Raw genomic sequence first — 14,187 nt, 5'->3', positions numbered from 1 at the left:
GACTCCAGGTATCTTCCTGCAGTCCCAGACAGCCCAGGACTTGCTGTGCACAGAGCTATTTTAAAGTGACAGCTGTACCTGGGACTATTTTCTGCTTTATTGGTGTCCTCAGGTGCTGGTATCAATGAAAACTGTGACAGAGAAGGGAGTATAAATTACAAATTAAATTTCTGTGTTGGCACTTTGCGATAAATAAGTGGATCTTTGTTGTAGTTTGGGCACTCGGCCTCTAAAAGGTTTGCCATCACTGCCCTAGATGAAGGTCTAGAACACCCTGTTAGCCTAACCTCGGGGTTGTGGCCCTAATTAACCACGAGCCCCGGCCGGAACCTTACCCTAGATAAATAGCCCTGTCAATGGACCTAGTCTAGAGGTAACGTCCCAGTCAGTTGTGCGTCTATAAAGACGAAAATAAAGGAAAAAAAAAAAAAGTGTGTCATAAGGGTAATTGCGCAGTCAAATCCCAAATGCGCAGCCAAAATCCCGACAGGGCCTGTTTCACCCTTTTGGGCTCATCAGGGGATAATGCGGTCCGCGTGGGAAAAGAAACCCTTGCGCTACACTGCTAGATAATAAGTGCTGGGGTGATGGGGATCTCCCTTGTTAACTAGGAGTTATGTATAGCCATAATTGTCCTGAAGGAGATAGCCGGTTAAGAGATGTGATGCTGCGGGGGTGCAGATGCGCACAGCCCCGTTCACAACGGGTGACCAGTGGCTGTAATGCTAACCACCAAGCCACCATGCAGCCTATCAATCTCCTATCAAATTCTCCCATATTAAAGTTTGTTTTACCATACTCAAAGGATCCTCTTATTGACTGTGAATGCTCACAAAATAGTTTTCTAAAACCGGCCCTGACCATATGTGCGTTGTGTCACGTTTTTTGATCCGTTTATGACGCGTTCTGAAGCATTCAACCTTGATCACATTCTGAAGTAACATTGCGTTTCAAAAAACCTTTTTAGTTTACAAAAAGTATCACAGATCAAAGTATAAACAATTAATCTATTGTGTAAACAGAATATTAAATATAAAAATGACAGACGTTATTGGGGAAACGCACAGGTAAAACAGATAATACCTCCAATTAAGTCCCATATAAGGAAAGTATACCAAAAAAAATGCCATCCCTATGGGAGATGAGGGTGACATAAAGGTACCAATAATAGGAGAACAGTAAATGAATAAAGATTACCGACCACGGGCAGTGTGCGCCACCCCCGACACATGTTACGCACAAATCTCTTTGTCTGGGGGAGTGCCACATAGACAGAGCACCACATATTTATATCAAAAACGTCCTATCACAGTGTAGGAGGTAATTGCCTAAACACAACACTCATGGTCATGGAAAGAACCCTTCAATGTTCAACTCAGTATGGGGGAGGAGGAAGTCGCGTATCTAGTCTCATACCTTAACGCAATATCTCGCAACTCGCCTAATAGTGCGAGAACTCGCAGCTCGCTTATCCTGTGGCTATCCCGAGATCTCAAAGCCTGCAACCCTTACATGTGACATCAATACTCTCCAGCCATCGCAAGAACCAAAGGTATAATTATAAACAAGCATCCTTGGTATCCTACATACAGATTGCAACCGCTCCATATGAAGTGCAAAATGGTGAATACCTGTCAATTCAAGCACCCCCTGAATAAATATCATAATGAAAATTCATGTGTTTTACAAAATACCAATGATGGTATTACATAGACAAATGTTCTGTACATACATATTATATAAAGTGCATCAGTGAATGGGATACTAATATAATAATAATAATTCATATACCAAAACACAATTCAGTGAACATATTATATTATATAGATAACCGCCTAGTGCAGCTTATGTATAAAACAGTGTCGTAATAGCGTAGCATAGATACACATATGAAAAAAGGCTAGCTAATAAATAACATTTTACATAATCAGCAATAATATATATAACCATAATAATATTTGATTGATAACCTGAATAGTCAATAGAATAAAGCTATATAATTGATGAGCGAAAATATATGTATTTGTACTGATCGTTGGACTTTTATATGAAACTATACTCTCAGTATGGCACCTCAGGAATGGAAATTAGATGTAATATTCCCCAAAGGAAAAGGATGGAATAGGCACAGCTTCAGATCTTCCTCTTCATACTTTATATCTCTTCTCCAGTACCGTGTTGGACTAGTCCGGAAAACAATCTATAAATAAACATACAACAGGGACATCATAAAAAAAGTTCCTTAAATAGACAAGCAATGACAAACAATATAAAAATGTTCTATTTGACTATGTCACCAAGGACCCAACGTTAAAGAAGTCAATATAACTACATCAGATAAGATCTGTAAAAAGGGTACAAAGCTCAAATTTTCATTTAGACCATTGGGGGTAATGGTGTTTAATTTGTAGATCCTTCTAGTTTCTCTTTGTGCTAGGATCTGCTTCCAATCGCCCCCTCTGTTGTGGAACAGTATCCTGTCTATACCGCTTACCTTAAGCAGAGAACCATCGCAATTATGATATTGCTTGAAATTTTGTTGGAGTGTCTTCAAGTTCTTGACTGATTCTTCATCCCTTGCTGCCTCTATCCTCAACACATGTTTTCTAATTCTTTTTTGAAGTTCTCTGGAGGAGAGGCCTACATAAGATAAATTACAAGGACAGGTTGCCAAATAAATTGCACCCACCGTGGCGCAAGTAATCAAGTGTGTTATAGTGTATTCTTTTTGTCGGGAGCCATTCCAAAATGAAGTGGAAGTTAAAACATTCGGACAGGCTACATACGATCCGCATGCTTTGAAGCCCCATTTGGGTCCTTTAGAGCCAAATGGTTTGTTTGGTGTTTGACCTTTGTAGTAGTTCTTGACCAAATAGTCCTTTAAGTTTTGTTGAACATGGATAAGTAATAAAGGGTTGCTTTGGGATGTATCTATCAGGTGTCCGATCGATTTATAGTACCAGCCAATGTCTAATCAAAATCGACCTCACTTTATCACTTTGGGAATCATAAGTCATAAATCTTACCAGGTCTCTATCTCCTAATTTCTTTGGCTTCGGTGTCAGGAGATCAGCCCTCTTTGATCGTCTAGCTTGCTGTTACCCCGTTCAGTTGCTCCCATTGGGTAGCCTAGTTCTTTAAAAGGCATTCACATATTTTTAGCCTGTTTTTCAAAATCTGTATCCGTGTTACATATCCTTTGAATTCTCTGAAATTGTCCCACCGGTAAGCTATTAATCAGTTCCGGGGGTTTGAAGAGGTAGCATGTAGTAGAGTGTTGATCATACCATTGTCATCAACATCAAACAATACATCTAGGAACTCTATGCGATGTCAATGCTGTTAAGGTCTTGCATAAAAACAGTCTATACTCGACTGTGATGGTATAAGAGCCACGAGCTACTTCTTTACAATGTCTGGCTTGGAACCAGAAATGTTCACTTTTCTAGTGACTCTTCTGGAATTTGCACTATTGCACAATTTCTTTATGTTCCGGGAGACTCTCTACCTACAGCTCCAGGGTACGGCTATGGAGATGTCGTGTGCACCCTCATATGCCAATCTTTTTCTGGGGCTGTGGGAGAGAGAAATCTTCCTAACAAATCCTACGCTTCATGCATAAAAAAGTTCACATGTGGTCTAGATTCATAGACGACGTGGTGATGATTTGGCAGGGTACAAAAGGAGGGTTGCATGATTTTATGCAAGACCTTAAAAGCAATGACATTAACATCAGACTCGCCTACAAGAAGGGAAGACATCAAGAGTTCCTAGTTGTTGTATTGTTGGATGTTGATGATATTTAGGAAGGGGACTACAACCAACGCTCCACTATATGCTACCTCTACTATATGAGACTTCGAAGGATATGTACCACGGATACAGATTTTGAAAAACAGGCAAAAAATATGCAAATGCACTTCGAAGAAGTAGGCTACCCAATGGGAGCAATTGAACGGGGGTAACAGCGAGCTGGACGATCAAAGAGGGCTGATCTCCTAACACCGAAGCCAAAGAAATTAGGAAATAGAGACCTGGTAAGATTTATTGCGACTTATGATTTCCAAAGTGATTATGTGATATTGATTTTGACTAGACATTGGCTGGTACTACAAAATTGATCAGACATTTGATAGATGCCTCCCAAAACAACCCTCTATTGCTTATCGACGTTCATAAAACTTAAAGGACTATTTGGTCAAGAACTACTACAAAGGTCAAACACCAAACAAATTATTTGACTCTAAAGGACCCAAATGGGGCTGCAAAGCATGTGAATCATGTGTGGCCTGTCAGAATGTTGTAACCCCCACTTCATTTTAGAATGGTTCAACACAAAGAATACACTATAACACACTCGATAACTTGCACCACGGTGGGTGTAATTTATTTAGCAACCTGTCCTTGTAATTTATCTTATGTAGGCCTCTCCTCCAGAGAACTTCGAAGAATAATTAGAGAACATGTGTTGGGGATAGAGGCAGCAAGGGATGAAGAATCAGACAAGAACTTGAAGACACTCCAACAAAACTTCAAGCAATATCATATTTGCAATGGTTCTTTGCTTAAGGTAAGCGGTATAGACAGGATACTGTTCCACAACAGAGGGGGCGATTGTAAGCGGATCCTAGCACAAAGATACTAGGTGTATCTACAAATTAAACGCCATTACCCCCATTTTGAGCTTTGTACCTTTTTTATAGATCTGATGTAGTTATATTGACTTCTTTAATGTTGGGTCCTTGGTGCCATAGTCATATGGAGCATTTTCATATAGATTTTTTTTTTTTTTTTTTTTTTTTCTTGTTTTGTCTATTTTAGGAGTTTATACAATATCCCTGTTGTATGTTTATTTAGAGGTTGATTTTTGGACTAGTCCAACACATGGTACTGGAGAAGAGATATAAAGTATGAAGAGGAATTTTCCTTTGGGGAATATTACATCTATTTCCACTCTCGGGGTGCCATACTAACAGTATAGTTATATATAAGCGTACAACGATTAGTTTAAATACATATATCTTCACTTACTATGTTTAAGGCTCATCTATTATTTAGCTTTATTCTATTGCCTCAATCAAATACGTATTATTATTGTTATATATATTATTGCTCATTATGTACATTGTTATTATTTATTGGCTAGCCTTTTTTTCATATGTGTATCTATGCTATTAATCAAATTCATCTAGCCTCGAGATAAACCAGCGACTCTCCACAGACCCGGCAACCTGGCAAGAGGCGAGCGGTCACACGGGGAGATGGGGAAGGGGGTCCGTTCAGGTGGAGGAGGGCAGCGGACCCTACTCACTTACCGGAGACAGCAGATCTCCAGTGGGAACTGCAGACCACGCGGCAGAAGTTGGTTCGCGCTATGGCGCCTTTTGTTCGTGCTGCGTGGCCTGCAGTTCCTGCTGGAGATCTGCTGTCTCGGAAGCAGGGACCTATGTAAGTAGGGTCCGTTGCCCTCCTCCAGTCAATGCCAGTCACTGCCCTCCTCCATACATAAGGCGCACCGGACTATAAGGTGCACTTTGGATTTCTAAGGAAATCTTAGGTTTTTATGTGCGCCTTATAGTCCGGAAAATACGGTACAAAGTTTTTCACTTCCCCTCCCCCCACTCCACTTTTATCTTTATATTTTTTTTAATATAGTCTCACACCATATTTTGAATTTATAGATAAAATTGGCAGATTTCTCTATTTGGAGATATGATGTAGAGTCAAAAATTTAGATATACTACTGTATATAACACTGTTTTATACATAAGTTGCGCTAAGCGGGTATCTATATAATATAATATGTTCACTGAATTGTGTTTTGGTATATGAATTATTATGATATTAGTATCCCATTCACTGATGCACTTTATATAATATGTTTGTATAGAACATTTGTCTATGTAATACTGACATTACATATGAATTTTCATTATGATATTTATTCATATGGTGCTTGAATTGGCAGGTATTCACTATTTTGCACGTTGTATGGATATGTTGCAATCGGTATCTACAATAGCAGGTATGCTTGTTAATAATTTTGTGTGTTGTGTTTAGGCAATTACCTCCTACATTGTGATTGCGTGTTTTATACAAATATGTGATGCTCTGTCTATGTGGCAATCCCCCAGACAAAGCGATTTGTGCGAAACGTGTCGGGGGCGGCACACACTGCCCGTGGTTGGTAATCTTTATTCATTTACTGTTGTCCTATTATTGGTATCTTTTATAACACGTCACCCTCATCTCCCATGGGGATGCCATGTTTGTTGGTATACTTTCCTGATACGGGACTTAATTGGAGGTATTAAAATTGGTCTTATTATAGCATTTTCTCTATACATATGGGATTACAGGCGGTCCCCTACTTAAGAACACTCGACTTACATACGACCCCTAGTTACAAACGGACCACTGGATATTGGTAATTTATTGTACTTTAGTCCTAGACTATGAAAAAAGTTCTGGCTGGGATTACAATGATAAATTATACAGTTCTGACTTGCATACAAATTCAACTTAAGAACAAACAAGGCTATCTTGTATGTAACCCGGGGACTGCCTGTATATGATTATTACTATACAGGCAGTCTCCGGGTTACGTACAAGATAGGCTCCGGAGGTTTGTTCTTAAGTTGAATTTGTATGCAAGTCGAAACTGTATATTTTATAATTGTAGACCCAGACAAAAAAAAATTCGGCCCCAGTGACAATTGGAGTTTAAACATTTTTTGCTGTAATGGGACCAAGAATTATCAATAAAGCTTCATTACAGACACCTTACAGCTGATCATTGCAGTCTGGAACTATGGTAAAGCATTCAGAAAGCTTCAACAGAGGTCAGAGGGGTCTGCCTGTAACTATGGGTTGTCTGTAAGTTGGGTGTCCTTAAGTAGGGGACCGCCTGTATTTATACCAGGGCAGGGTGCGCTGTTTTATCTTTGCATTGCTCCAATAATGTCTGTCATTTTTATATTTAATATTCTGTTTACACAATAGATTATTTGTTTATACTTTGTTCTGTGATACTTGTTCACTTTTTGTAAACTTAAAAGGTTTTTTGACGTTCTAGAGGGGGCTTCCCGGCTTATTAATTCCAACATACATAGGTGTAGTAACATTGCTTTTCAGTAAATGCAATGGAAACTCAATGTTACCTCAGCTTTCACTGTGCGCCCAAAATGACATGTCTACTTTATGTTTTGGTTCGGTGCGATCATGGGGATACTAAATTTGTATAGGTTTTATGATGTTTTCATACATTTACAAAAATTAAAACCTGTACAAATAGTTTTTTTTATTTTGCCATGTTCTGGCGCTAATAACTTTTTAATAAATTGGTATACGGAGCAGTGGGTGGTGTCATTTTTTTTTTTTGTGACTTTTTGATCACTTTTAATAGATTTTTTAAAAAAAATATTTTTCAAAATGGCACAAAGGTGCCATTTTTTTTACTTTGGGCGCTATTTTCCGTTATGGGACTAAACGCAGTGAAAAACCATTATTATATTTTGATTGGGCATTTTCGGACACGGCGATACGTAATGTGTTTATGATTTTTACTGTTTATTAATATTCAGTTCTAGGGAAAGGGGGGTGATATGAATTTTTAGTTTTTTTTATTAAACTTTTTTTTATTTTTCCTTTTACTATTTTTCAGACTCCCTAGGGTACTTTGGGACTTTAGCGATCCCGGCTGTTCATGCAGAGGCACGGCTGTCACATACAGCTAGCTTTCTGCATGGATCACATTGGCTCTGCTTCTGAGCCTTTGCAATCTCAATGACGTTGGGGAATGTCATGGTGCGAAATAAGCACGCCCACCATGACGTTCCACAACATCATGGTGTAGGGAGGGGTTAACTAACCTCTAGGGATGGTTGGGCCACGTTTCGCTAATATAGGGTAATTGAAGAGAGTCAAGATGTATTAAAGATTTGGCTGATTGTATCTACATAGTAAGGGTGCTGTCACACGGTGGGTTCTGAATCCCTTCTTGCTGCATTTTTAAATGCTCTGAGAATGCATGCGTTTTTGCATGTTTACCATTCATTTGGCTGGTTTGAATTTTTTCTTAATCTCTGGAAGTGTAAGCAGCTGTGTTGACATTTTCACAGCTGCTTAAACCATCCAGACACATGCGCTTTGGAGCGGTAAAACGCACCAAGAATGGCCAAAGAACGCACCGTTTGATAGTACCAAAAGAGCTCTTTCACATTGGCGTGGTTTTTCAGATCTGTGGTTCAGTGATTTGTATGGATGCCTCGCTGAGCCACGCATGCCCGGCTGTGGCCCGGCGGGCAAATGTTCTTGTGGATGTAGCTTTAAACTGTATGATTTGAGTCTTTTTTCTTTTTTTTCCCTGACTTAAAAAAATTCCTTAATAAAAATTAAATTTTTACAATGAACAGAACAATCAAACAAGTGACAAATCACTGCCCTTAAATCAAATAAAGGTCACGCAGAACCCATTTGGTGACTTTGAAAAGGAAAATAAAGAGGAAAAGGAAAATTAATAAAGGACTACAATACATACAAATGGCAGTATGCCATTCAGACTCATTTGTTTACAAACTTTGCCACATTCTTTACTCCTAATGTTATTTTGTGTTCTATTGTAAGTGCACTAGTCCCTCCTGCAGAAAACCAACCCCATGATGCTGCTCGTGCTTCACAGTTCGGATGGTGTTTTCAGGCTTGCAAGGTTCTCTCTTTTTCCTCCAAACGTAATGCTGGTCGTTATGGCTAACCAGTTCAATTTTAATTGTCAGACCACAGACCATGTCACCCAAAATTAAAGGAAATCTATCATTTCAGAAATTAAAAAACATGTACAGATACTCACCCATGCTCCTCTTGACATTGATTCTGGCGCTGTCCTTCACTAATCTTGACACGCCAGGATCACCTTGAAAAGTAACTTATAAATAGCAGTGTGTGGGATAAGATGTCCAGCGCTCCGGGCTGCTAGTTATGCATGCCCCCTTCATAATGTCACCTCCCTCTCCAACTTGGAAGAGGGAGGCATCTATCATGCATGAGGCGTGAGGCTCATTTGCATAACCTTTAAAGCCTTTTTTTAACCCCTTAAGCACACAGCCATTTTGTAGCTTAAGGCTCAGTCCCATTTTTTGGATTCTGACCTGCGTCTCTTTATATGGTTATAACTTTTGAACACTGTTACTTATCAAAGTAATTCTGAGATTTTTTTTACCCATATGTTGTACTTAATTTTAATGGTAAAATCTGGCTGATAAGTTTTGCGTTTATTTACAAAATAAAAAATAGATGAATCTTTTGAAAATTCTAAATCAATGGGGCATATTTATCAAGTGTCTGAAAGTCAGAATATTTCCAATTGCCCATGGCAACCAATTACAGCTCCCCTTTAAAATATTCATGAGCACTGGTGAAATGAAAGCTGAGCTGTGATTGGTTGCCATGGGCAACTGGAAATATTCTGACTTTCAGACTGCTTGATAAATCTGCCCCATTGTGTTTTCAGGCAGATAGATTTGCCACCTAAATAAGTTGCTGAATAACATTTCCCATATGTCTACTTTACATTGTCACAGTTTTTTTAAAATGTCTGGATAATTTATTTTGATGTCACGTGGCTTACAAATCGAATATCGCTTTTCCTCTATTTTTTTAATTGACTATTTTGGGAATAAATATAGTTTTGAATGAAATTTTACATATTTGGCATCAAAACCCCCTATATAATCAACCCATTTTCAAATCTGCACCCCTCAAAATATCAGAAACAGCTTTTAGGAAGATTGTTAACCCCTTGAGATCTTCATAATAATTGAATCAAAATGGAGGTGAAATTAAGAATGGTCAAATTTTGACGGTTATACGTTCATTTAGCCCTAAAATTTACACATTTCCAATAGCTATAAAGAGAAAAACCACCATACAATTTGTTCTACAATTTCTCCCGAGTACAGAGCCCCCCCCCCACAGAGCCCCCCCCCACATGTGCCCGGAAGTGAAGGAGCACCCTGCAGCTGCCAGGATTTTAATTTCCTAAACACAAAGAATAAGGGCACACAGAAACAGAACGCCGACCTGGGTTTTGCTCGCTTGCTGTTGCTAAGGTGGGGGAACATCCTCAACAACCATACTCGCCATTTCCAGGATACGTTTCCCCCTTCCTCCAGTAGCGGATAACATGGTTCCGATTCCTCAGTGATAGCTGAACAGAGAAGGGTTAGCCCCACCTATAGTGGATCTCTGCACCCTGCAGGGTCAAAGTCAGAGTATACAGTGAATGTTGCTTTATCAGTGTGAAAGGTGCTAGATCTGCATATAGTTGCACTGATGAAGGCACCCCAGGCAGTCAATCTAGATTACATGCAGCTTGGAGAAGAGGCCTGATTGGCAGAGTAATGCATTTTAAAGCACTACGTCTCTAGGCAGGGCAGGGCTCGCCGTTTTTGTTAGGACTTTTGTTTGGAAGGACTCGTGGAGCCAAGAAAATATTCATGGCAGCTTTGCAAATGTTGGTTATTGTTTTTTTTCGGGAGTCCCTGTATATGGGGATTAACTCTCCAATTGCGATTTTCAAGATCTTCGCGTTTAGCTGTTTGTCTTGCAGAACATTAATTCTTCTTCGTTCAGTATCTATAGAGGGAGTCGGATCATCTGCACGTTGCACAAGAATTTATGTCCTGAAGCTGCCGTTTTTCTGCCTGAGGGGGGATTTCATCTTGGGTAGGCTTAGTGCTGGAGGCCATTACAAGAGAACTGTCCATGGCAGTCGGGTGGCTGTTCAGGCGCCTGCGCTGTCTTGCGCACTGCTGAAGCCCTGGTCTTTGAGAACATGTACAGGATGGGGGGGTGCAGTTTCCATAGCAATCAGGAGAGGTGCAGGTAGACCAGGTGCTTATCATGTTCTAGACTAACTACCAGCCCCTCTGAAACACAGCCATCAGGTCAGCGGGGCTGGTAGTTAGTCTAGAACATACGACTCGCTCGGATAGGCGTCTGCTCTCCTGTACCTCTTCGGATGGGAGGGAGATGGCATTGTCCCTATAAATGTTGTGGTTGTGGCAATAGCCGGGTCCCGCAGCCCAGGGATCTGTAGAGGTCATGTGCTATTGGCCTGCAACGACCCCGCTGACCTGATGGTTGCCTAAATCAGTGAGGTACGGGAGGCTGTGGAAGACCGCTGAGATGTAGGCAGGTTACATCTGTTATCAGGCTCCTTTGGTTCAGTGGCCCGCCCTTCCAGATCCTGTCCAGGTGTCCCTGATCCCAAACATGCACTAGTGGTGGCTGTGGAAGGGATTGGTAAAGTCTAGGGGATAGTCCCCAGTCAGTAAGGCCTTGCTGGGAGTGAGAGGAGGCTCCCCCTGCAGGTGCAGTAATAGCTCAAGGCCGTGGTTGAGTTCAGCTGAGAGTCAGAGGGGCCTACCAGTTCCAGTGGTGGGAATGGGGGGGGCACTTCCGAACCGCTAGGAGACGCACCTTCGGTGGGTACTCCCGCTACTCCAGGTCAGGTATCTAGAGCTCAGGGTGGCTCTTTAAGGTGAGGGCAGTTACCTTTGGAGGTAAATAATGCTCTGCTAGGTTGTCAGTTGTGAGTGCTTATGTGAAGGGTTGCGGCTGGTTCATGGTGGAGAGAGCAGACAGAGGGGCTGGTACCGAGTAACCGGTGAGTCTGGCGTAGTGTGAACGCTAGGAAGATTATTTCTATTGTGCACCCACAGCTGAGAGCTTGTTGACCGTGGCAGCGGACTAGAGCCCTGTGGGGAAGATAGCTACCCGCGCGTCTGGGTGCCACTGGCCATGTGGTTCTGGAGCGGAGAAAATAAATTGAGGATCTGTGTGGATGACACCAATCTGCTCTACACGCATTTTGAGGTCCTTCTAACCCTAGATTTCTCCATATGGAGTCAATTCTGGTCTGTGGTCCAAAGTGGAGCTCTCCCTATTCCTGTCCGACAAGCTAGCTCCTCCCCCCTTACTTATACATATTTGCCCACTTAGGTGTTTGTAATTTGCTCTTGAATACTTATCATTATACAATTGTGGCTTCTTAGCTACCACAACGAAGTTGCATTGTGGCAGTTGAGGGGTTAAACTGCCCTGCATGGAGATATCTCTATGCAGGTCAGAGGCAGCAGGGACAAGGCTCTTCAAAACTCTCACAGTAGCAGCCCAATCATCAGGACTAGTTTGCCCGTCCTAATGAGGCAAGTCACCGCTAATTAGGTCAAGCATATTTCTCTGCAGTTATCAATCTGTTAAAAGAAGACTTTTATTATTAATCAGACATGCTTTAATCTCTGTAAAGTAATAAAAGAGGTAATTGGGAGACATAGCATGAGAAAAGGCTCATGGTATAGTAAAAGTTTTGCCCTTTTACACAACACTAGGCAGACCTCACTGGGGAGCGCTGTGTACAGTTATGAACCCCAGTGAACAAAAGGAACATAACTAAACCAGATTGAATGCAACAAGGAAAAAGTTAGGGAAAAAGACATTTATGGGGCAACCTGATTATAATGAACAGATATTGAATAAATAATAAACATATATAGATACCCTCTGAAGCTTTCTGTAGCTCCTCTTCTCCATGCTCCTCCTGGCAGTGCGGGCAGAGGCACGACTGTGTCCTCTACCCACGCACACTTTATTACACAGTGGTGTCACCACCTACTGATGTCATCCTCTGCCAGTACTACCAGACATTGAGAAGAAATGCTGCAGGGACCGCTAGAGGGCAAGTATATATGGTTATGGCCACTGTTGGGCCTTTTATTGGTGAAAGGTGGCTACTGTTGAGCATTTGATTTGTGAAGGTAAGCCACTGCTGGACATTTTATTTAAGAGTAGTGGCTCTATTTCCCTCCTTAGGCTTATACTCAAGTCAATATGTTTTCCAAGTTATTTGTGGTAAAATTGGGTACCCCAGCTCAGGTCGGCTTATGCTCGACTATGTATGGTACATAAATGGACTGTACAGAAATCTTTCTAGTGATCTTTTCACGCCTACCAAAGGAATATAGTTATTCACTTTCAAATTAACCAATCTCCACCCATATTGTGAGCTGTCACAGGCAGGACCCCCCTTCCACTTCTTCCAATTTAATGTAGCTTTGTTTCTGTACTTTCATCTGTTTTCTCCTTAGGCTGCTTCCACACCAACGTATGAAAATGGCCGTATGCTACCCATACCGTATAGTGTTTTTTTTTTTGTCTTTTACATGTTACATACAGCCACATTCATTTGAATAGACAATACGTTGAACCATTCACATTGCTGTTTTTTACACCATACTGTATGAGTTGTTTAAAAATATAGAGCATGGCCTATTTCTTCCCGTAATTCAGTTACATATGCCCTTAGAAATCTGTGGGGACGTATAAATGGGGTTGTTTTTTTGTTATTATTTCAATGCTTTGCCAATATTTACACAGCTCAATATTCTTTTTTTTTTTTTGCAGTTCTGAAGTGTCTCCAGGCAAGATATACTGCAGGAATTTTCTATACAAATGCTGGATGCACTGTTGTTGGAGTTAATCCATTTCAGTCAGTTGATAAATTGTATTGTTTGGAAATTATGAAAGCATATCATGCTACAAATCATCTTCAGGTAAACCTCTTGACATTATATACAAAATTTTAGTCAATATCAAGTTGTATATTTGTAGAAGAATTCCTTGAATGTTTAAAGTGAACCTGTCACCAGGATTTCACATTTGGACCAAATGACAGGTTCCCGTAAACTGTTCAATACTAATTCTCAAACTTCTTTCATAATTGACATATTCTTATTGGAATTTCCCCTCGTTTTTAACCTCTTAATGACCAGCCCATTTTCAAATGCAATGAAAGAGGTGAAAAACTCTTTTGCAACATTTTGTTGTGGTCTTGTTTTTAAGGCTTTTACTCTACGCCCCAAATGACATATATCTCCTTTATACTTTGTATAGTCTGTATGATCACAGGAATACTAAATTTATATAGGTTTCATAATGGTTTCATAAACTTAAAATTTAAACCTCCTGTACTAAAAAAAATTCTGAATTTTGCAAGATGAGATGACATTTTCATTGTTACCCTTTTGAGGTCTGTACAGCCTTTTGATGACGTTTTATAAAATCTTTTACATGTTGCAAAATGGCAAAAAAGTGGCACTATTGAAGAACTTTGGGCACTATTTTCCGTTA

General features: G+C 40.4%; 1 protein-coding gene across 1 annotated transcript in view; it reads left to right on the top strand.

Annotated features, from left to right (window-relative positions):
- MYO19 (myosin XIX) overlaps positions 1–14,187 on the top strand; it is a 521,756-nt gene that overhangs the window by 30,536 nt on the left and 477,033 nt on the right. Inside the window, exon 3 of the mRNA XM_072133499.1 lies at positions 13,462–13,610. Coding sequence (XP_071989600.1) covers positions 13,462–13,610 — 149 coding nt within the window. The remainder of the gene's footprint in view (positions 1–13,461; positions 13,611–14,187) is intronic.

This window comes from Engystomops pustulosus, chromosome 2, assembly GCF_040894005.1.
Source record: "Engystomops pustulosus chromosome 2, aEngPut4.maternal, whole genome shotgun sequence".
Taxonomy (NCBI): Eukaryota; Metazoa; Chordata; class Amphibia; order Anura; family Leptodactylidae; genus Engystomops; species Engystomops pustulosus.
This window is presented reverse-complemented; position numbering and strand designations above follow the sequence as displayed.